Source organism: Poecile atricapillus, chromosome 2 (genome assembly GCF_030490865.1).
Source record: "Poecile atricapillus isolate bPoeAtr1 chromosome 2, bPoeAtr1.hap1, whole genome shotgun sequence".
NCBI classification, from domain to species: Eukaryota; Metazoa; Chordata; class Aves; order Passeriformes; family Paridae; genus Poecile; species Poecile atricapillus.
Window position 1 is genome coordinate 154,006,384 of NC_081250.1, and position 22,740 is coordinate 154,029,123.

General features: G+C 59.3%; 1 protein-coding gene across 1 annotated transcript in view; it reads left to right on the forward strand.

The window, feature by feature from the left end:
- SHARPIN (SHANK associated RH domain interactor) overlaps nt 1–22,740 on the forward strand; it is a 36,627-nt gene that overhangs the window by 3,522 nt on the left and 10,365 nt on the right. Inside the window, 6 exon segments of the mRNA XM_058831165.1 lie at nt 3,034–3,298; nt 4,499–4,594; nt 7,572–7,707; nt 12,463–12,553; nt 13,717–13,912; nt 20,801–21,027. Coding sequence (XP_058687148.1) covers nt 3,034–3,298; nt 4,499–4,594; nt 7,572–7,707; nt 12,463–12,553; nt 13,717–13,912; nt 20,801–21,027 — 1,011 coding nt within the window.

Sequence of the window (22,740 nt, forward strand, 5' to 3'; positions counted from 1 at the left end):
GATTGTCCCCTCGAGGAATGTCCCTGGGAATTGTCCCCATTGTCCCCAGGGATTGTCCCCTCAGGGATTGTCCCCAGTGTCCCCACTGTGACCCCGGATTGTCCCCTCAGGATTGTCCCAGGGATTGACCCCAGTGTCCCCAGGGATTGTCCCCAGAGATTGTCCCCATTGTCCCCTCAGGATTGTCCCCAGAGATTGTCCCTGGGATAGTCCCCATTGTCCCCTCAGGAATTGTCCCCATTGTCCCCAAGGATTGTCCCCAGGATTGTCCCCGGTGTCCCCTCAGGGATTGTCCCCACTGTGACCCCGGATTGTCCCCTCAGGGATTGTCCCCATGGTCCCCCGGGAGTGTCCCCTGGGAGTGTCACCGGTGTCCCCTCAGGGATTGTGCCCATTGTCCCCAGGCATTGTCCCCTCAGGAATTGTCCCCATTGTCCCCAAAGATTGTCCCCTCAGGGATTGTTCCCGGGAATTGTCCCCATTGTCCCCTCAGGGAATGTCCTCATTGTCCCCGGGAGTGTCCCCAGTGTCCCCTGGGATTGTCCCCTCTGGGATTGTCCCCATTGTCCCCAAAGATTGTCCCCTCAGGGATTGTTCCCGGGAATTGTCCCCATTGTCCCCTCAGGGACTGTCCCCATTGTCCCCTGGGATTGTCCCCATTGTCCCCAAGGATTGTCCCCAGAGATTGTCCCCAGGGATTGTCCCCATTGTCCTCAGGGAGTGTCCCCGGGAGTGTCCCCAGTGTCCTCTCAGGGATTGTCCCCATTGTCCCCAAAGGTCGTTCCCTCAGGGATTGTCCCCGGGAATTGTCCCCATTGTCCCCTCAGGGAATGTCCTCATTGTCTCCGGGAGTGTCCCCGGTGTCCCCTCAGGGATTGTCCCCATTGTCCCCATTGTCCCCAAGGATTGTCCCCAGAGATTGTCCCCAGTGTCCCCTCAGGATTGTCCCCTCGAGGAATGTCCCTGGGAATTGTCCCCATTGTCCCCAGGGATTGTCCCCTCAGGGATTGTCCCCATTGTCCTCAGGGAGTGTCCCCGGGAGTGTCCCCAGTGTCCTCTCAGGGATTGTCCCCATTGTCCCCAAAGATTGTTCCCTCAGGGATTGTCCCCAGGGATTGTCCCCGGGAATTGTCCCCATTGTCCCCTCAGGGATTGTCCCCAGTGTCCCCACTGTGACCCCGGATTGTCCCCTCAGGGATTGTCCCCAGGGATTGTCCCCGGGGAGTGTCCCCAGTGTCCCCTCAGGGAATGTCCACTCAGGGAATTGTCCCCATTGTCCCCAGGGATTGTCCCCTCAGGGATTGTCCCCTCAGGAATTGTCCCCATTGTCCCCCGGGAGTGTCCCCTGGGAGTGTCACTGGTGTCCCCTCAGGGATTGTGCCCATTGTCCCCAGGCATTGTCCCCTCAGGAATTGTCCCCATTGTCCCCATTGTCCCCAAAGATTGTCCCCTCAGGGATTGTTCCCGGGAATTGTCCCCATTGTCCTCTCAGGGACTGTCCCCATTGTCCCCAAGGATTGTCCCCAGTGTCCCCTCAGGATTGTCCCCTCGAGGAATGTCCCTGGGAATTGTCCCCATTGTCCCCAGGGATTGTCCCCTCAGGATTGTCCCCAGTGTCCCCACTGTGACCCCGGATTGTCCCCTCAGGATTGTCCCAGGGATTGACCCCAGTGTCCCCAGGGATTGTCCCCAGAGATTGTCCCCATTGTCCCCTCAGGGATTGTCCCCATTGTCCCCTCAGGGATTGTCCCCATTGTCCCTGGGGAGTGTCCCCGGTGTCCCCTCAGGGAATGTCCCTGGCAATTGTCCCCAGGGATTGTCCTCTCAGGGATTGTCCCCAGAGATTGTCCCCAGTGTCCCCTCAGGAATTGTCCTCATTGTCCCCAAGGATTGTCCCCATTGTCCCCTCAGGGATTGTCCCCATTGTCCTCTCAGGATTGTCCCCAGGGATTGACCCCGGGGAGTGTCCCCAGTGTCCCCTCAAGGAATGTCCACTCAGGGAATTGTCCTCATTGTCCCCAGGGATTGTCCCCAGAGATTGTCCTCATTGTCCCCAGAGATTGTCCCCTCAGGAATTGTCCCCATTGTCCCCTGGGATTGTCCCCATTGTCCCCACTGTGACCCCGGATTGTCCCCTCAGGGATTGTCCCCATTGTCCTCTCAGGGAATGGCCTCATTGTCCCCGGGAGTGTCCCCATTGTCCCCAAGGATTGTCCCCAGTGTCCCCTCAGGATTGTCCCCTCGAGGAATGTCCCCGGGAATTGTCCCCATTGTCCCCTGGGATTGTCCCCCGGGATTGTTCCCATTGTCCCCTCAGGGAATGTCCTCATTGTCCCCATTGTCCCCAAGGATTGTCCCCAGAGATTGTCCCCGGTGTCCCCTCAGAATTGTCCCCTCAGGGATTCCCCCCGGTGTCCCCAGGGATTGTCCCCATTTTCCCCTCAGGGATTGTCCCCGGTGTCCCCAGGGATTGTCCCCAGGGATTGTCCCCTCTGGAGGGGCCGGGGGGTCCCAGTGCTGACCCCAGAAAGGGACAGTGACAGGGACAGGGACAGGGAGGGGACAGGGACAGGGACATGGGGACAGGGACAGGGAGGGGACAGGGACACACCCACCAGGGACCCCCAAAGGTGACCAGGGACCCCCAGTGGGTCGGGAGGTGACCCGAGCCTGTGGTGACCCGAGCCTGTCCCTGTCCCCCGTCCCTGTCCCCATGTCCCTGTCCCCCTGTCCCTGTCCCCTGTCCCCCTGTCCCTGTCCCTGTCCCCTGTCCCTGTCCCTGTCCCTGTCCCTGTCCCCTGTCCCTGTCCCTGTCCCTGTCCCCTGTCCCTGTCCCCTGTCCCCATCCCTGTCCCCTGTCCCTGTCCCCTGTCCCTGTCCCTGTCCCCTGTCCCCTGTCCCTGTCCCTGTCCCCATCCCTGTCCCTGTCCCTGTCCCTGTCCCCATATCCCTGTCCCCTGTCCCTGTCCCCTGTCCCCTGTCCCTGTCCCCTGTCCCTGTCCTTGTGTCCCTGTCCCTGTCACTGTCCCACAGCCGCTGGCCGAGTGTGACCTGCGGGACGTTTCCTATCGCGTGTGCGGCCCCACGAGCCACGAGCTGCAGCTGCTGGCCCTGGGGACAGCGGGGACAGCGGGGACAGGGACAGCAGGGACGGCAGGAGCCCCGGGGACAGCGGGGACAGCAGGGACACAGGGGACACAGGGGACAGCGGGGACGGTGGCACTGCGCTTCCCCGAGGAACGCGAGGCCCAGCAGTGGTGGACGGTGCTGAGCAGCTCCCTCAGAGAGGCACGGAGAGGTGGGACAGGGACAGGGGGACAGGGACAGGGGACAGGGACAGGGGGACAGGGGGACAGGGACAGGGGGACAGGGACATGGGGACAGGGCTGGGGTCATGGGGACAGGGGGACAGGGACAGGGGACACGGGGACAGGGACAGGGACACGGGGACAGGGGGACAGTGCTGGGGATATGGGGACATGGGGACAGGGACACGGGGACAGGGGGACAGGGCTGGGGACATGGGGACAGGGGGACAGGGGGACATGGGGACATGGCTGAGGACATGGGGACAGGGCTGGGGACATGGGGACATGGGGACAGGGACACGGGGACATGGGGACAGGGGGACGGGGGGACAGGGCTGGGGACATGGGGACACGGCTGGGGATATGGGGACATGGGGACATGGGGACAGGGGGACAGGGGGACAGGGGGACAGGGACAGGGGGACAGGGACACGGGGACAGAGGGACAGGGGGACATGGGGACATGGGGACAGGGACAGGGCTGGGGACATGGGGACATGGGAACAGGGACACGGGGACAGGGACACGGGGACAGGTCTGGGGATATGGGGACATGGGGACAGGGACAGGGGGACAGGGGGACAGGGACACGGGGACATGGGGACAGGGACATGGGGACATAGGGACAGGGCGGGGGATATGGAGACATGGATGGGGACATGGGAGGGGACACGGGAGGGGACATGGATGGGGACACAGGGCTGGGGACACAGGAGGGGACACGGGAGGGGACATGGATGGGGACATGGATGGGGACACAGGAGGGGACACGGGAGGGGATGTGGATGGGGACATGGATGGGGACACAGGGCTGGGGACACGGGAGGGGACATGGATGGGGACACGGGAGGGGACACAGGAGGGGACATGGATGGGGACATGGATGGGGACATGGGAGGGGACATGGGTGGGGACACGGGAGGGGACATGGAGGGGACGTGGATGGGGACATGGGAGGGGACATGGATGGGGACACAGGGCTGGGGACACGGGAGGGGACATGGATGGGGACACGGGAGGGGACACGGATGGGGACACGGGAGGGGACATGGATGGGGACACAGGAGGGGACATGGATGGGGACATGGATGGGGACATGGATGGGGACATGGATGGGGACATGGATGGGGACACAGGGCTGGGGACACAGGAGGGGACCCGGGCCAGCGGTGACAGCCCCATCCCCGCAGCCACCGAGGGGGACACGGGGACAGCGACGGTGCCACCCCCGGGGGACCCCGAGCAGGACACGGAGGAGGCGCAGAGCCAGCGGCTGGCACAGACAGGTAATCCCAGGAATTCCGGGAATTCTGGGAATTTTGGGAATTCCGGGACACCCCCGGCCGTGTCCCCAAGTGTCACCTGCGCAGGGATGGGGAGATGGCCCTGTCCCCGGGAGCCTTCCCTGCTGTCACCTCCTGTCCCCGGTGTCCCCTGGGTCCCCAGTGTCCCACGCCCGGTGTCCCCATTCCTGCCTCGGGGGGCTCTGGGTGCCACCCCCGGTGTCCCCTCGGTGTCCCCGGTGTCCCCAGTGTCCCCACGGTGTCCCCACAGTGTCCCCAGTGTCCCCATTCCTGCCTCGGGGGGCTCTGGGTGCCACCCCCGGTGTCCCCAATGTCCCCAGTGTCCCACTCCAGTGTCCCCAGTGTCCCACCCCAGTGTCCCCGGTGTCCCCAGTGTCCCACCCATGGTGTCCCCATGGTGTCCCCAGTGTCCCACCCCAGTGTCCCCAGTGTCCCCAGTGTCCCCATTCCTGCCCTGGGGGGCTCTGGGTGCCACACCCGGTGTCCCCAATGTCCCCAATGTCCCACTCCAGTGTCCCCATTCCTGCCCCGGGGGGCTCTGGGTGCCACCCCCGGTGTCCCCAATGTCCCCAGTGTCCCACCCCAGTGTCCCCATTCCTGCCCCGGGGGGCTCTGGGTGCCACCCCCGGTGTCCCCTCGGTGTCCCCAGTGTCCCACCCCAGTGTCCCCAGTGTCCCACCCCAGTGTCCCCAGTGTCCCCAGTGTCCCCATTCCTGCCCCAGGGGGCTCTGGGTGCCACCCATGGTGTCCCCATGGTGTCCCCAGTGTCCCACCCCAGTGTCCCCAGTGTCCCCAGTGTCCCCATTCCTGCTCCAGGGGGCTCTGGGTGCCACCCCCGGTGTCCCCTCGGTGTCCCCGGTGTCCCCAGTGTCCCACCCCAGTGTCCCCAGTGTCCCACCCCAGTGTCCCCAGTGTCCCCAGTGTCCCCATTCCTGCCCTGAGGAGCTCTGGGTGCCACCCCTGGTGTCCCCAATGTCCCCAGTGTCCCCACGGTGTCCCCAGTGTCCCCATTCCTGCCCTGGGGAGCTCTGGGTGCCACCCTCAGTGTCCCCAGTGTCCCCACGGTGTCCCCACAGTGTCCCCAGTGTCCCCATTCCTGCCCTGGGGAGCTCTGGGTGCCACCCTCAGTGTCCCCAGTGTCCCCACGGTGTCCCCACAGTGTCCCCAGTGTCCCCATTCCTGCCCTGGGGAGCTTTGGGTGCCACCCCTGGTGTCCCCAGTGTCCCAGCCCGGTGTCCCCAGTGTCCCCATTCCTGCCCTGGGGGGCTCTGGGTGCCACCCCCGGTGTCCCCTTGGTGTCCCCGGTGTCCCCAGTGTCCCACCCCAGTGTCCCCAGTGTCCCACCCCAGTGTCCCCATTCCTGCCCCGGGGAGCTCTGGGTGCCACCCCTGGTGTCCCCAGTGTCCCAGCCCGGTGTCCCCAGTGTCCCCATTCCTGCCCCAGGGGGCTCTGGGTGCCACCCCTGGTGTCCCCAATGTCCCCAGTGTCCCACTCCAGTGTCCCCATTCCTGCCCTGGGGGGCTCTGGGTGCCACCCCTGGTGTCCCCAATGTCCCCAGTGTCCCCACGGTGTCCCCACAGTGTCCCCAGTGTCCCCATTCCTGCCTCGGGGGGCTCTGGGTGCCACCCCCGGTGTCCCCAATGTCCCCAGTGTCCCACTCCAGTGTCCCCATTCCTGCCCTGGGGGGCTCTAGGTGCCACCCCTGGTGTCCCCTCGGTGTCCCCAGTGTCCCACCCCAGTGTCCCCAATGTCCCACCCCAGTGTCCCCAGTGTCCCCAGTGTCCCCAGTGTCCCCAGTGTCCCCAGTGTCCCCATTCCTGCCCCGGGGGGCTCTGGGTGCCACCCCCGGTGTCCCCAATGTCCCCAATGTCCCCAGTGTCCCACTCCAGTGTCCCCATTCCTGCCCTGGGGGGCTCTGGGTGCCACCCCCGGTGTCCCCTCGGTGTCCCCGGTGTCCCCAGTGTCCCCACGGTGTCCCCACAGTGTCCCCATTCCTGCCCTGGGGGGCTCTGGGTGCCACCCCTGGTGTCCCCTTGGTGTCCCCGGTGTCCCACTCCAGTGTCCCACCCATGGTGTCCCCATGGTGTCCCCAGTGTCCCCATTCCTGCCCCGGGGGGCTCTGGGTGCCACCCCCAGTGTCCCCAGTGTCCCAGCCCGGTGTCCCCAGTGTCCCCATTCCTGCCCTGGGGGGCTCTGGGTGCCACCCCTGGTGTCCCCACGATGTCCCCATGGTGTCCCCACGGTGTCCTCATGGCGTCCCCATGGTGTCCCCACGGTGTCCCCACGATGTCCCCATGGTGTCCCCACGGTGTCCCCATGGTGTCCCCATGTCCCCACGGTGTCCCCATGGTGTCCCCACGGTGTCCCCACGGTGTCCCCATGGTGTCCCCACGGTGTCCCCAGAGGAGCTGGCCCTGCGTCTGGCCGAGGCCATCGCGGTTGGTGACACGGCAGGCGCGGCGCAGAGCGCGGTGTCCCCACAGTGTCCCCACGGTGTCCCCATGTCCCCACGGTGTCCCCATGGTGTCCCCATGGTGTCCCCATGTCCCCATGGTGTCCCCATGTCCCCACGGTGTCCCCACGGTGTCCCCATGTCCCCATGGTGTCCCCAGAGGAGCTGGCCCTGCGTCTGGCCGAGGCCATCGCGGTTGGTGACACGGCGGGCGCAGCGCAGAGCGCGGTGTCCCCACGGTGTCCCCATGTCCCCACGGTGTCCCCATGTCCCCACGGTGTCCCCATGTCCCCAGGGTGTCCCCATGTCCCCACGGTGTCCCCACGGTGTCCCCAGAGGAGCTGGCCCTGCGTCTGGCCGAGGCCATCGCGGTTGGTGACACGGCGGGTGCGGCGCAGAGCGCGGTGTCCCCACGGTGTCCCCATGTCCCCACGATGTCCCCATGGTGTCCCCACGGTGTCCCCACGGTGTCCCCACGGTGTCCCCATGTCCCCACGGTGTCCCCAGAGGAGCTGGCCCTGCGTCTGGCCGAGGCCATCGCGGTTGGTGACACGGCGGGCGCGGCGCAGAGCGCGGTGGCGCTGGCCCGGCAGCAGGTGCAGCTCAGCGTGAGCCCACGGCACGGACACAGCCCCGAGATCAGGTGAGGGCCTTCCTCCTCATCATCCTCATCCTCATCCTCATCATCCTCATTGTCATCATTGTCATCATCCTCATTGTCATCGTCCTCGTCATCCTCGTCACCCTTGTCACCATCATCATCCTCATCATTCTCATAATCCTCTTCATTCTCATCCTCGTCATCATCATCTTCGTCATTCTCCTCATCCTCATCCTCCTTCCTCTTCCTCATGCTTCCTCCCCTCTCCCTCCCTCCTCCTCTCCTCTTCCTCCTCTTCCTCTTTTTCCTTTTTTCCATTTTTTTCTTTCCTTTTTCTTCCTTTTTCTCTCCTTCCTCTTCCTCCTCTTCCTCCTCTTCCTCCCTGCTCCTTTCCTTCCTCCTCCTCCTCCCTCCGTTCCCACACCCCAGTGTGTCCCTTTCATTCCCAATCCCCAATCCCAAATCCCCAATCCCCAATCCCCAATCCCAAATCCCCAATCCCCAATCCCCAATCCCCAATCCCAAATCCCCAATCCCCAATCCCCAATCCCCAATCCCCAATCCCCAATCCCAAATCCCAAATCCCCAATCCCCAATCCCCAATCCCAAATCCCCAATCCCCAATCCCCAATCCCAAATCCCCAATCCCAAATCCCCAATCCCAAATCCCCAATCCCCAATCCCCAATCCCAAATCCCCAATCCCAAATCCCCAATCCCAAATCCCCAATCCCCAATCCCCAATCCCAAATCCCCAATCCCAAATCCCCAATCCCAAATCCCCAATCCCCAATCCCAAATCCCCAATCCCAAATCCCAAATCCCCAATCCCCAATCCCAAATCCCCAATCCCAAATCCCCAATCCCAAATCCCCAATCCCCAATCCCCAATCCCCAATCCCAAATCCCAAATCCCCAATCCCAAATCCCCAATCCCCAATCCCCAATCCCCAATCCCCAATCCCCAATCCCAAATCCCAAATCCCCAATCCCCAATCCCCAATCCCCAATCCCAAATCCCCAATCCCCAATCCCCAATCCCCAATCCCAAATCCCCAATCCCAAATCCCCAATCCCAAATCCCAATCCCCAATCCCCAATCCCCAATCCCAAATCCCAAATCCCCAATCCCAAATCCCCAATCCCCAATCCCCAATCCCAAATCCCAAATCCCCAATCCCCAATCCCCAATCCCCAATCCCAAATCCCCAATCCCAAATCCCAATCCCCAATCCCCAATCCCCAATCCCAAATCCCAAATCCCCAATCCCCAATCCCCAATCCCCAATCCCCAATCCCAAATCCCAAATCCCCAATCCCAAATCCCCAATCCCCAATCCCAAATCCCCAATCCCCAATCCCAAATCCCCAATCCCAAATCCCCAATCCCAAATCCCCAATCCCAAATCCCAAATCCCCAATCCCCAATCCCCAATCCCAAATCCCCAATCCCAAATCCCAAATCCCCAATCCCCAATCCCAAATCCAAATCCCAAATCCCCAATCCCCAATCCCAAATCCCCAATCCCAAATCCCAAATCCCCAATCCCCAATCCCAAATCCCAAATCCCCAATCCCCAATCCCAAATCCCCAATCCCCAATCCCCAATCCCCAATCCCAAATCCCCAATCCCAAATCCCCAATCCCCAATCCCCAATCCCCAATCCCAAATCCCAAATCCCCAATCCCAAATCCCCAATCCCCAATCCCAAATCCCCAATCCCAAATCCCCAATCCCCAATCCCAAATCCCAAATCCCCAATCCCAAATCCCCAATCCCCAATCCCAAATCCCCAATCCCCAATCCCAAATCCCCAATCCCCAATCCCAAATCCCAAATCCAAATCCCCAATCCCAAATCCCCAATCCCAAATTCCCAATCCCCAATCCCCAATCCCAAATCCCAAATCCCCAATCCCAAATCCCCAATCCCCAATCCCCAATCCCAAATCCCCAATCCCAAATCCCAAATCCCCAATCCCCAATCCCAAATCCCCCAATCCCCAATCCCCAATCCCAAATCCCCAATCCCCAATCCCAAATCCCCAATCCCAAATCCCCAATCCCCAATCCCCAATCCCAAATCCCCAATCCCCAATCCCAAATCCCCAATCCCAAATCCCAGATCCCAAATCCCAAATCTCCAATCCCCAATCCCCAATCCCCAATCCCAAATCTCCAATCCCCAATCCCCAATCCCCAATCCCCAATCCCCAAATCCCCAATCCCCAATCCCCAATCCCCAATCCCAAATCCCCAATCCCAAATCCCAAATCCCCAATCCCAAATCCCCAATCCCAAATCCCCAATCCCAATCCCCAATCCCCAATCCCCAATCCCAAATCCCAAATCCCCAATCCTGTTATCCCGTTGTTTTTCCCGTTGTTTCCCGGTGTTGTTCCCAGCATGCCCTGTCCCATATCCCGTTATCCCAAATCCCATTATCCCATTGTTATCCCATTGTTGTTTCCCGTTGTTTTCCCGTTGTTATCCCAGTGTTTCCCGTTGTTTTCCCGTTGTTTTCCCATTGTTATCCCATTGTTATCCCGTTGTATTTCCCGTTGTTGTTGTTCCCAGCATGCCCTGTCCCGTATCCCGTTGTTTTCCTGTTGTTATCCCATTGTTGTTTTCCCGTTGTATTTCCCATTGTTGTCGTTCCCAGCATGCCCTGTCCCGTATCCCATTGTTATCCCGTTGTATTTCCCAGTGTTATCCCATTGTTTTCCCATTGTTTTCCCGGTGTTGTCATTCCCAGCATGCCCTGTCCTGTATCCCGTTGTTTTCCCGTTGTTATCCCATTGTATTTCCTGGTGTTGTCATTCCCAGCATGCCCTGTCCCGTATCCCGTTGTTTTCCCGTTGTTATCCTGGTGTTAATCCCGTTATCCCATTGTTGTTTTCCCGTTGTTATTTCCCATTGTTGTCGTTCCCAGCATGCCCTGTCCCGTATCCTGTTGTTATCCCGTTGTTACCCTGTTGTTAATCCCGTTATCCCGTTGTTTTTCCCATTGTTATCCCGTTGTTTTTCTCATTGTTATCCTGTTGTTATCCTGTTGTTTTTCCCATTGTTGTCCTGTTGTTTTCCCGTTGTTATCCCGTTGTTATCCCGTTGTTATCCCGTTGTTGTCCCGTTGTTTTCCCGCTGTTATCCCGTTGTTATCCCGCTGTTATCCCGCTGTTATCCCGTTGTTATCCCGTTGTTATCCCGTTGTTATCCCGTTGTTATCCCATTGTTATTTCCCGTTGTTTTCCCGTTGTTTTCCCGTTGTTAATCCCATTATCCCGCTGTTATCCCGCTGTTATCCCGTTGTTATCCCGCCGTTATCCCGCCGTTATCCCGTTGTTATCCCGCTGTTATCCCGTTGTTATCCCGTTGTTATCCCGCTGTTATCCCGTTGTTATCCCGTTGTTATCCCGTTGTTATCCCGTTGTTATCCCATTGTTTTCCCATTGTATTTCCCGTTGTTGTTGTTCCCAGCATGCCCTGTCCCATATCCCATTGTTATCCCGTTGTTATCCCATTGTTTTCCCATTGTTTTCCCATTGTATTTCCCGTTGTTTTCCTGTTGTTATCCCATTGTTGTTTTCCCGTTGTTTTTCCCGTTGTTAATCCTGTTATCACGTTGTTATTTCCCGTTGTTGTCATTCCCAGCATGCCCTGTCCCGTATCCCGTTGTTATCCCGTTGTTATCCCATTGTTATTTCCTGTTGTTTTCCCGTTGTTATCCCGTTGTTAATCCCGTTATCCCGTTGTTTTTCACGTTGTTATCCTGTTGTTATCCCATTGTTGTTTCCCGTTGTTGTTTCCCGTTGTTAATCCCGTTATCCCGTTGTTATCCCGTTGTTAATCCCGTTATCCCGTTGTTGTTTCCCGTTGTTAATCCCGTTATCCCGTTGTTGTTTCCCGGTGTTGTCGTTCCCAGCATGCCCTGTCCCATGCCCCATTGTTTTCCCATTGTTATCCCGTTGTTATCCCGTTGTTATCCCATTGTTATCCCGTTGTTATCCCATTGTTATCCCGTTGTTTTCCCGTTGTTATCCCGTTGTTAATCCCGTTATCCCGTTGTTTTTCCCGTTGTTGTTTTCCCGGTGTCGTTCCCAGCATGCCCTATCCCGTATCCCATACCCCATATTCCCTTATCCCGTTGTTTCCCGTTGTTATCCCGGTGTTATCCCGGTGTTATCCCATCGTTATCCCATTGTTTTCCCATTGTTATCCCCTTGTTATCCCCTTGTTATTTCTTGTTGTTGTCATTCCCAGCATGCCCTGTTCCGTATCCCATTGTTTATCCCGTTGTTGTTTCCCGTTGTTAATCCCGTTATCCCGTTGTTGTTTCCCGTTGTTAATCCCGTTATCCCGTTGTTGTTTCCCGTTGTTATCCCATTGTTATCCCGTTGTTAATCCTGTTATCCCATTGTTGTTTCCCATTGTTATCCCGTTGTTATCCCGTTGTTATCCCATTGTTGTTATCCCGTTGTTAATCCCGTTATCCCATTGTTGTTTCCCGTTGTTTTCCCGTTGTTAATCCCGTTATCCCGTTGTTGTTTCCCGTTGTTATCCTGTTGTTATCCCGTTGTTAATCCCGTTATCCCGTTGTTGTTTCCCGTTGTTAATCCCGTTATCCCGTTGTTATCCCGTTGTTAATCCCGTTATCCCGTTGTTGTTTCCCGTTGTTATCCCGTTGTTATCCCGTTGTTAATCCCGTTATCCCGTTGTTGTTTCCCGTTGTTTTTCCCGTTGTTATCCCGTTGTTAATCCCGTTATCCCGTTGTTATTTCCCGTTGTTGCCGTTCCCAGCATGCCGGTGGTGGTGGAGGACGCCACGTCCTCGGCCAGCGTCACCCTGCGGGTGCAGCCCCACATCACCATCGGTACCCTCAAGGAACAGGTACGGGACACACCTGAGGGGACATGGGGACACCTGGGGACAGCTGGGGACACACCTGGGGACACCTGGGGACACCTGGGGGGACATGGGGACACCTGGGGACACCTGGGGACACCTGGGGGGACATGGGGACACACCTGGGGACACCTGGGGACACCTGGACACACCTGGGGACACCTGGGGACACCTGGGGACACCTGGGGACACCTGGGAGGATATGGGGGGACATGGGGACACACCTGGGGACACCTGGGGGGATGTGGGGGGACATGGGAACACACCTGGGGACACCTGGGGACACCTGGGGGGACATGGGGACACCTGGGGACACCTGGGGACACCTGGGGGGACATGGGAACACACCTGGGGACACCTGGGGACACCTGGGGACACCTGGGGGGACATGGGGACACACCTGGGGTCAGCAGGGTCACCTGGGGGTCACTGTGGGGTCACTGGGGTCACCTGGGGTCACACCTGGGGTCACCTGGGGTCACTGTGGTCACTCTGGGGTCACTTGGGGGTCACCTGGGATCTCCCCTGGGATCTTCTCCCAGATCCCCCCAGCCCCCAGGTGTGTCCCCAGCCCCCCAATGTCTGTCTGTCTGTCCCCAGCCCCCCATGTCTGTCTGTCTGTCCCAGGTGTACCTGCAGCCCCCAATGTCTGTCTGTCTGTCTGTCCCAGGTGTCCCTGCAGCTGGGGTTCCCCCAGGTGTGTCCCCAGGTGTGTCCCCAGCCCCCAATGTCTGTCTGTCTGTCTGTCTGTCCCAGGTGCACCTGCAGCCCCCAATGTCTGTCTGTCTGTCTGTCTGTCCCCCAGGTGTGTCCCCAGCCCCCAATGTCTGTCTGTCTGTCCCAGGTGCACCTGCAGCTGGGGTTCCCCCAGGTGTGTCCCCAGCCCCCAGGTGTACCTGCAGCCCCCAATGTCTGTCTGTCTGTCTGTCCCAGGTGCACCTGCAGCCCCCCATGTCTGTCTGTCTGTCTGTCTGTCCCCCAGGTGTACCTGCAGCCCCCAATGTCTGTCTGTCTGTCCCAGGTGTCCCTGCAGCCCCCCAATGTCTGTCTGTCTGTCTGTCTGTCCCAGGTGTACCTGCAGCCCCAATGTCTGTCTGTCTGTCCCCCAGGTGTACCTGCAGCCCCCCATGTCTGTCTGTCTGTCCCAGGTGCACCTGCAGCTGGGGTTCCCCCCGCAGTGCCAGCGCTGGATCATCGGGCAGAGCCTGTGCCGGGACGGGCGCAGCCTCAGCTCCTACGGCATCCGGCACCACGGGGACCCGGCCTTCCTCTTCCTCCTGCCCGCGGCCACACCTGACCCCCAGGGGCTGCTCAGGGCCCTGGGGATGGAGACACCTGGGACAGGTAACCTTCATCATCCTCATCATCATCATCATCCTTATCATCCTGCTCCATCCTCATCCTGCTCCTTCCTGCTCCATCCTCATCATCCTGCTCCTTCCTCTTCCTCCTGCCCGCGGCCACACCTGACCCCCAGGGGCTGCTGAGAGCTCTGGGGATGGAGACACCTGGGACAGGTAACCTTCATCATCCTCATCATCATCCTCATCCTGCTCCTTCCTCATCATCCTGCTCCTTCCTCTTCCTGCTCCTTCCTCTTCCTGCTCCTTCCTCTTCCTCCTGCCCGCGGGCACACCTGACCCCCAGGGGCTGCTCAGGGCCCTGGGGATGGAGACACCTGGGACAGGTAACCTTCATCATCATCATCATCATCATCATCATCCTGCTCCTTCCTCTTCTTCCTGCTCCTTCCTGCTCCTTCCTCATCATCCTGCTCCTTCCTCATCATCCTGCTCCTTCCTCTTCCTGCTCCTTCCTCTTCCTCCTGCCTGCGGCCTCACCTGACCCCCAGGGGCTGCTCAGGGCCCTGGGGATGGAACATGAGTTACCTGGGACAGGTATGGCTGCCTTCATCATCATCATCATCATCCTGCTCCTTCCTCATCATCCTGCTCCTTCCTGCTCCATCCTCATCATCCTGCTCCTTCCTCTTCCTGCTCCTTCCTCTTCCTGCTCCTTCCTCTTCCTCCTGCCCGCGGCCACACCTGAACCCCAGGGGCTGCTGAGAGCTCTGGGGATGGGGACAGGTAACCTTCATCATCCTCATCATCATCATCCTTATCATCCTGCTCCTTCCTCATCTTCCTGCTCCTTCCTCTTCCTGCTCCTTCCTCTTCCTCCTGCCCGCGGGCACACCTGACCCCCAGGGGCTGCTCAGGGCCCTGGGGATGGGGACACCTGGGACAGGTAACCTTCATCATCATCATCATCATCATCATCATCCTTATCATCCTGCTCCTTCCTCATCATCCTGCTCCTTCCTCTTCCTCCTGCCTGCGGCCTCACCTGACCCCCAGGGGCTGCTCAGGGCCCTGGGGATGGAGACACCTGGGACAGGTAACCTTCATCATCATCATCATCCTTATCATCCTGCTCCATCCTCATCATCCTGCTCCTTCCTGCTCCTTCCTCATCTTCCTGCTCCTTCCTCTTCCTGCTCCTTCCTCTTCCTCCTGCCCGCCGCCTCACCTGACCCCCAGGGGCTGCTGAGAGCTCTGGGGATGGGGACACCTGGGACAGGTAACCTTCATCATCCTCATCATCATCATCATCCTGCTCCTTCCTCATCTTCCTGCTCCTTCCTCTTCCTGCTCCTTCCTCTTCCTGCTCCTTCCTCTTCCTCCTGCCCACGGCCACACCTGACCCCCAGGGGCTGCTGAGAGCGCTGGGGATGGAACATGAGTTACCTGGGACAGGTATGGCTGCCTTCATCATCCTCATCATCATCCTGTTCCTTCCTCATCATCCTGCTCCTTCCTGCTCCTTCCTCTTCCTGCTCCTTCCTCTTCCTGCTCCTTCCTCTTCCTCCTGCCCGCGGCCTCACCTGACCCCCAGGGGCTGCTCAGGGCCCTGGGGATGGAGACACCTGGGACAGGTAACCTTCATCATCATCATCATCATCATCATCCTGCTCCTTCCTCATAATCCTGCTCCTTCCTCTTCCTGCTCCTTCCTCTTCCTGCTCCTTCCTCTTCCTCCTGCCCGCGGCCACACCTGACCCCCAGGGGCTGCTCAGGGCCCTGGGCATGGAGACACCTGGGACAGGTATGGCTGCCTTCATCATCCTCATCATCATCCTTATCATCCTGCTCCATCCTGCTCCTTCCTCTTCCTGCTCCTTCCTCTTCCTGCTCCTTCCTCTTCCTCCTGCCCGCGGCCACACCTGACCCCCAGGGGCTGCTGAGAGCGCTGGGGATGGAGTCACCTGGGACAGGTAACCTTCATCATCATCATCATCCTTATCATCCTGCTCCTTCCTCATCATCCTGCTCCTTCCTCTTCCTGCTCCTTCCTCTTCCTGCTCCTTCCTCTTCCTCCTGCCCGCGGGCACACCTGACCCCCAGGGGCTGCTGAGAGCTCTGGGGATGGAGACACCTGGGACAGGTAACCTTCATCATCATCATCATCATCATCATCCTGCTCCTTCCTCTTCCTGCTCCTTCCTCTTCCTGCTCCTTCCTCTTCCTCCTGCCCGCGGGCACACCTGACCCCCAGGGGCTGCTCAGGGCCCTGGGGATGGAGACACCTGGGACAGGTAACCTTCATCATCATCATCATCAGCATCATCCTGCTCCTTCCTCTTCTTCCTGCTCCTTCCTGCTCCATCCTCATCATCCTGCTCCTTCCTCTTCCTGCTCCTTCCTCTTCCTCCTGCCCGCGGGCACACCTGACCCCCAGGGGCTGCTGAGAGCCCTGGGGATGAGGACAGGTAACCTTCATCATCATCATCCTCATCCTTATCATCATCCTCATCATCCTTATCATCCTTATCATCCTCATCCTGCTCCTTCCTCATCATCCTGCTCCTTCCTCTTCCTGTTCCTTCCTCTTCCTCCTGCCCGCGGGCACACCTGACCCCCAGGGGCTGCTCAGGGCCCTGGGGATGGAGACACCTGGGACAGGTAACCTTCATCATCATCCTTATCATCCTGCTCCTTCCTCATCATCCTGCTCCTTCCTCTTCCTGCTCCTTCCTCTTCCTCCTGCCCGCGGCCTCACCTGACCCCCAGGGGCTGCTGAGAGCTCTGGGGATGGAGACACCTGGGACAGGTAACCTTCATCATCATCATCATCATCATCATCATCATCATCATCCTGTTCCTTCCTCATCATCCTGCTCCTTCCTGCTCCATCCTCATCATCCTGCTCCTTCCTCTTCCTGCTCCTTCCTCTTCCTCCTGCCCGCGGCCTCACCTGACCCCCAGGGGCTGCTCAGGGCCCTGGGGATGGAGACACCTGGGACAGGTAACCTTCATCATCCTCATCATCAGCATCATCATCCTCATCATCCTGCTTCATCCCCATCCCGCTCCCCCTGTGGGCAGCTGAGGGCCCTGGGGCTGCTCCAGGCTGCAGGGCTGGAGTGTGAAGGGTTACCTGGAGCAGGTATGGCTGCCTGGCCTTCATCATCCTCATCATCCTCATCATTATCCTCATCCTGCTCCATCCTCATCTTCCTCATCCTGCTCCTTCCTCATCCTGCTCCCCCTGTGGGCAGCTGAGGGCCCTGGGGCTGCTCCAGGCTGTGGGGCTGGAGCCTGAGGAGGGGACACCTGGGACAGGTATGGCTGCCTGGCCTTCATCATCCTCATCATCATCATCATCATCATCCTCATTGTCATCATCCTCATCCTCATCCTCATCCTCATCATCATCATCATCCTGCTTCATCCCCATCCTGCTCCCCCTGTGGGCAGCTGAGGGCCCTGGGGCTGCTCTGGGCTGTGGGGCTGGAGTGTGAGGGGTTACCTGGAGCAGGTATGGCTGCCTGGCCTTCATCATCCTCATCATCCTGCTCCATCCTCATCTTCATCCTGCTCCCCCTGCTGCTCCCCGTTCCTCACCTGGCGCTCAGCCTCCTCAGGGCAGCGGGGCTGGAGCACGGGGAGGGGGACACGTGGAGCAGGTATGGCTGCCTGGCCTTCCTCTGCATCCTCATCATCCTCATTCTCATCATCCTCATCCTGCTCTTTCCTCATCTTCCTGCTCCATCCTCATCCTCATCATCCTGCTCCCCCTGCTGCTCTCCCATCCTCACCTGGCCCTGGGGCTGCTCCGGGCTGTGGGGCTGGAGTGTGAGAAGGGGACACCTGGAGCAGGTATGGCTGCCTGGCCTTCATCATCCTCATCATCATCCTCATCCTGCTCCATCCTCATCTTCCTCATCCTCATCTTCATCCCGCTCCATCCTCATCTTCCTCATCCCGCTCCCCCTGTGGCCGGCTGTGGGCGCTGGGGCTGCTCTGGGCTGTGGGGCTGGAGCCTGAGGAGTTACCTGGAGCAGGTATGGCTGCCTGGCCTTCATCATCCTCATCCTCATCCTCATCCTCATCATCCTGCTCCATCCTCATCATCATCCTCATCATCATCATCATCCTGCTTCATCCCCATCCTGCTCCCCCTGTGGGCAGCTGAGGGCCCTGGGGCTGCTCCGGGCTGTGGGGCTGGAGTGTGAGGGGTTACCTGGAGCAGGTATGGCTGCCTGGCCTTCATCATCCTCATCATCCTGCTCCATCCTCATCTTCATCCTGCTCCCCCTGCTGCTCCCCGTTCCTCACCTGGCGCTCAGCCTCCTCAGGGCAGCGGGGCTGGACCACGGGGAGGGGGACACCTGGAGCAGGTATGGTTATCTGGCCTTCATCATCCTCATCCTCATCGTCCTCATCCTCATCATCCTCATCCTCATCTTCACCCTACTCCATCCTCATCTTCCCCATCCTGCTCCCCCTGTGGGCAGCTGAGGGCCCTGGGGCTGCTCCGGGCTGTGGGGCTGCAGCCTGAGGAGTTACCTGGAGCAGGTATGGCTGCCTGGCCTTCATCATCCTCATCATCATCCTCATCCTGCTCCATCCTCATCTTCCTCATCCTCATCTTCATCCTGCTCCATCCTCATCTTCCTCATCCCGCTCCCCCTGTGGGCAGCTGTGGGCGCTGGGGCTGCTCCGGGCTGTGGGGCTGGAGCCTGAGGAGTTACCTGGAGCAGGTATGGCTGCCTGGCCTTCATCATCCTCATCATCCTCATCGTCCTTTGCATTCTCATCATTCTCATCCTTATCATTCTGCTGCTTCCTCATCATCCTCATCCTGCTCCTTCCTCATCCTGCTCCCCCTGCTGTTCCCCGTTCCTCACCTGGCGCTGGGGCTGCTCAGGGCAGTGGGGCTGGAACAGGGAGAGGGGACACCTGGAGCAGGTACAGTTATCTGGCCTTCATCATCCTCATCCTCATCTTCATCCCGCTCCATCCTCATCTTCCTCATCCCGCTCCCCCTGCGGCCGGCTGTGGGCACTGGGGCTGCTCCGGGCTGTGGGGCTGGAGCAGGGAGAGGAGTTACCTGCAGCAGGTATGGCTGCCTGGCCTTCATCATCCTCATCCTCATCATCATCATCCTGCTCCATCTTCATCATCCTCATCCTGCTCCTGCTCCCCCTGCGGCCGGCTGAGGGCCCTGGGGCTGCTCTGGGCTGTGGGGCTGGAGCCTGAGGAGTTACCTGGAGCAGGTATGGCTGCCTGGCCTTCATCATCCTCATCATCCTCATCGTCCTTTGCATTCTCATCATCCTCATCCTTATCATTCTGCTGCTTCCTCATCATCCTCATCATCCTGCTCCTTCCTCATCCTGCTCCCCCTGCGGCCGGCTGTGGGCACTGGGGCTGCTCAGGGCTGTGGGGCTGGAACATGAGGAGTTACCTGGAGCAGGTATGGCTGCCTGGCCTTCATCATCCTCATCATCCTCATCATCCTCATCCTGCTCCTTCCTCATCCCGCTCCCCCTGCTGTTCCCCGTTCCTCACCTGGCGCTGGGGCTGCTCAGGGCAGCGGGGCTGGAGCAGGGAGAGGGGACACCTGGAGCAGGTATGGTTATCTGGCCTTCATCATCCTCATCATCATCCTCATTATCCTGCTCCATCCTCATCTTCCTCATCCCGCTCCCCCCTGTGGCCGGCTGTGGGTGCTGGGGCTGCTCCGGGCTGTGGGGCTGGAGCAGGGAGAGGAGTTACCTGGTGTAGGTATGGCTGCCTGGCCTTCATCATCCTCATCATCCTCATCCTGCTCCTGTACTTTCCTTCTCCTCCTCCCTCCTCCTCCCTCTTCCCATTCCCCCATTCCCGTTCCCATTCCCGTTCCCATTCCCGTTCCCGTTCCCATTCCCATTCCCGCTCCTGTTCCCGCTCCTGTTCCTGCTCTTGTTCCCGTTCCCGTTCCCATTCCCATTCCCATTTCCCCGTTCCCATTCCCGTTCCCATTCCCATTGCCCCATTCCCGTTCCCATTCCCATTCCCGTTCCCATTCCCATTCCCATTCCCGTTCCCGTTCCCATTCCATTCCCCCATTCCCGTTCCCATTCCCATTCCCATTCCCATTCCCGTTCCCATTCCCGTTCCCATTCCCTTCCCATTCCCATTCCCATTCCATTCCCATTCCCGTTCCCATTCCCATTCCTGTTCCCATTCCCGTTCCCATTCCCCCATTCCCATTCCCATTCCCATTCCTGTTCCCGTTCCCATTCCCGTTCCCATTCCCGTTCCCATTCCCATTCCCATCCCCATTCCCATTCCTGTTCCCATCCCCATCCCCGTTCCCATTCCCGTTCCCATTCCCGTTCCCATTCCCATTCCCATTCCCATTCCCATTCCCGTTCCCGTTCCCATTCCCATTCCCCCATTCCCATTCCCATTCCCATTCCCGTTCCCATTCCCCCATTCCCATTCCCGTTCCCATTCCCGTTCCCATTCCCATTCCCGTTCCCATTCCCCCATTCCCATTCCCATTCCCATTCCCATTCCCGTTCCCATTCCCATTCCAGTTCCCATTCCCGTTCCCATTCCCGTTCCCATTCCCATTCCCATCCCCATTCCCATTCCTGTTCCCATCCCCATCCCCGTTCCCATTCCCGTTCCCATTCCCGTTCCCATTCCCATTCCCATTCCCATTCCCTTTCCCGTTCCCATTCCCATTCCCCCATTCCCATTCCCATTCCCATTCCCGTTCCCATTCCCCCATTCCCATTCCCGTTCCCATTCCCATTCCCGTTCCCATTCCCATTCCCATCCCCGTTCCCGTTCCCATTCCCATTCCCATTCCAGTTCCCATTCCCATTCCCATTCCCCCATTCCCATTCCCGTTCCCGTTCCGTGTCCCAGCCTGTGCCGTGTCCGGCTGTGTCCCCAGGCCATGTCCCGGAGCTCCCGGACACCGGGGACATCCCCGGGGACATCAGGGACATCATTGGTGACATCAGCGGGGACATCGTTGGTGACATCACTGGTGACATCACTGGTGACATCACTGGTGACATCACCAGGGACATCCAGGCTCCCCTGGACTCGCTGCAGCTCCGGGACAGCGCCGGGGCCCCGCCCACGGCCCCCGAGCCCCGCCCAGCCTCACCTGAGCAGGTACGGGCTGGGGGAGGGGGTCCTGATCCCTGATCCTGATCCCTGATCCTGATCCCTGATCCTCATCCCTGATCCTGATCCCTGATCCTGATCCTGATCCCGATCCCTGATCCCAATCCCAGTGTTCCATTGTGGATACTGCCCAGCCTCACCTGAGCAGGTACAGGCTGGGGAGGGGGTCCTGATCCTGATCCTCATCCCTGATCCCTGATCCTGATCCCTGATCCTGATCCCTGATCCCTGATCCCGATCCCTGATCCTGATCCCTGATCCCGATCCCAATCCCTGATCCCAATCCCAGTGTTCCATTGTGAATACTGCCCACCCTCACCTGAGCAGGTACGGGCTGGGGAGGGGGTCCTGATCCCTGATCCTGATCCGTGATCCAAATTCCTGATCCCTGATCCTGATCCCTGATCCTGATCCCTGATACCAATCCCTGATCCTGATCCAAATCCTTGATCCCTGATCCCAATCTCTGATCCCAATCCCTGATCCTGATCCAGGGCTGGCTGTGTCCCTGGTGCACATTCTGGAACATTCCCGATCCCATTCCCGATCCCATTCCCAATCCCAATCCCAATCCCGATCCCATTCCCAATCCCGATCCCATTCCCGTTTATCCAGGGCTGGCCGTGTCCCCCCTGTGCATTCCGGAACATTCCCAATCCCATTCCCATTTATCCAGGGCTGGCCATGCCTCAGGTGCACATTCTGGAACAAACCCACCTGTCCCGGCTGTGAGATGTGCCCTGATCCCATTCCCAATCCCATTTCCATTCCCGTTTTCCAGGGCTGGCCGTGTCCCCGCTGTACGTTCCGGAACATTCCCGATTCCATTCCTTATCCCATTCCCAATTCCATTCCTGATCCCATTCCCATTTTCCAGGGTTGGCCATGCCCCCGCTGCACATTCCGGAACATTCCTGATCCCATTCCTGATCCCATATCCCATTTATCCAGGGCTGGCCGTGTCCCCGCTGCACGTTCCGGAACAAACCCACCCGCCCCAGCTGTGAGATGTGCAGCTGTCCCTGATCCCATTCCTGATCCCATTCCTGATCCCATTCCTGATCCCATTCCTGATCCCATTCCTGATCCCATTCCTGATCCCCTTACTGATCCCATTCCTGATCCCATTCCCATTTTCCAGGGCTGGCCGTGTCCCTGCTGTACGTTCCGGAACATTCCTGATTCCATTCCTGATCCCATTCCCGATTCCATTCCTGATCCCATTCCTGATCCCATTCCAGGGCTGGCCATGCCCCAGGTGTACATTCCGGAACAAACCCACCCGTCCCAGCTGTGAGATGTGCCCTGATCCCATCCCTGATCCCATTCCTGATCCCATATCCCATATCCCATTCCAGGGTTGGCCATGTCCCAGGTGCACGTTCCGGAACAAACCCACCCGTCCCGGCTGTGAGATGTGCAGCTGTCCCTGATCCCTGATCCCATTCCTGATCCCATCCCTGATCCCATTCCTGATCCCATCCCTGATCCCATTCCTGATCCCATTCCAGGGCTGGCCGTGTCCCCGCTGCACGTTCCGGAACAAACCCACCCGCCCGGGGTGTGAGATGTGCAGCTGTCCCTGATCCCTGATCCCATTCCTGATCCCATCCCTGATCCCATTCCTGATCCCATTCCCATTTATCCAGGGCTGGCCGTGTCCCCGCTGTACGTTCCGGAACAAGCCCACCCGTCCCGGCT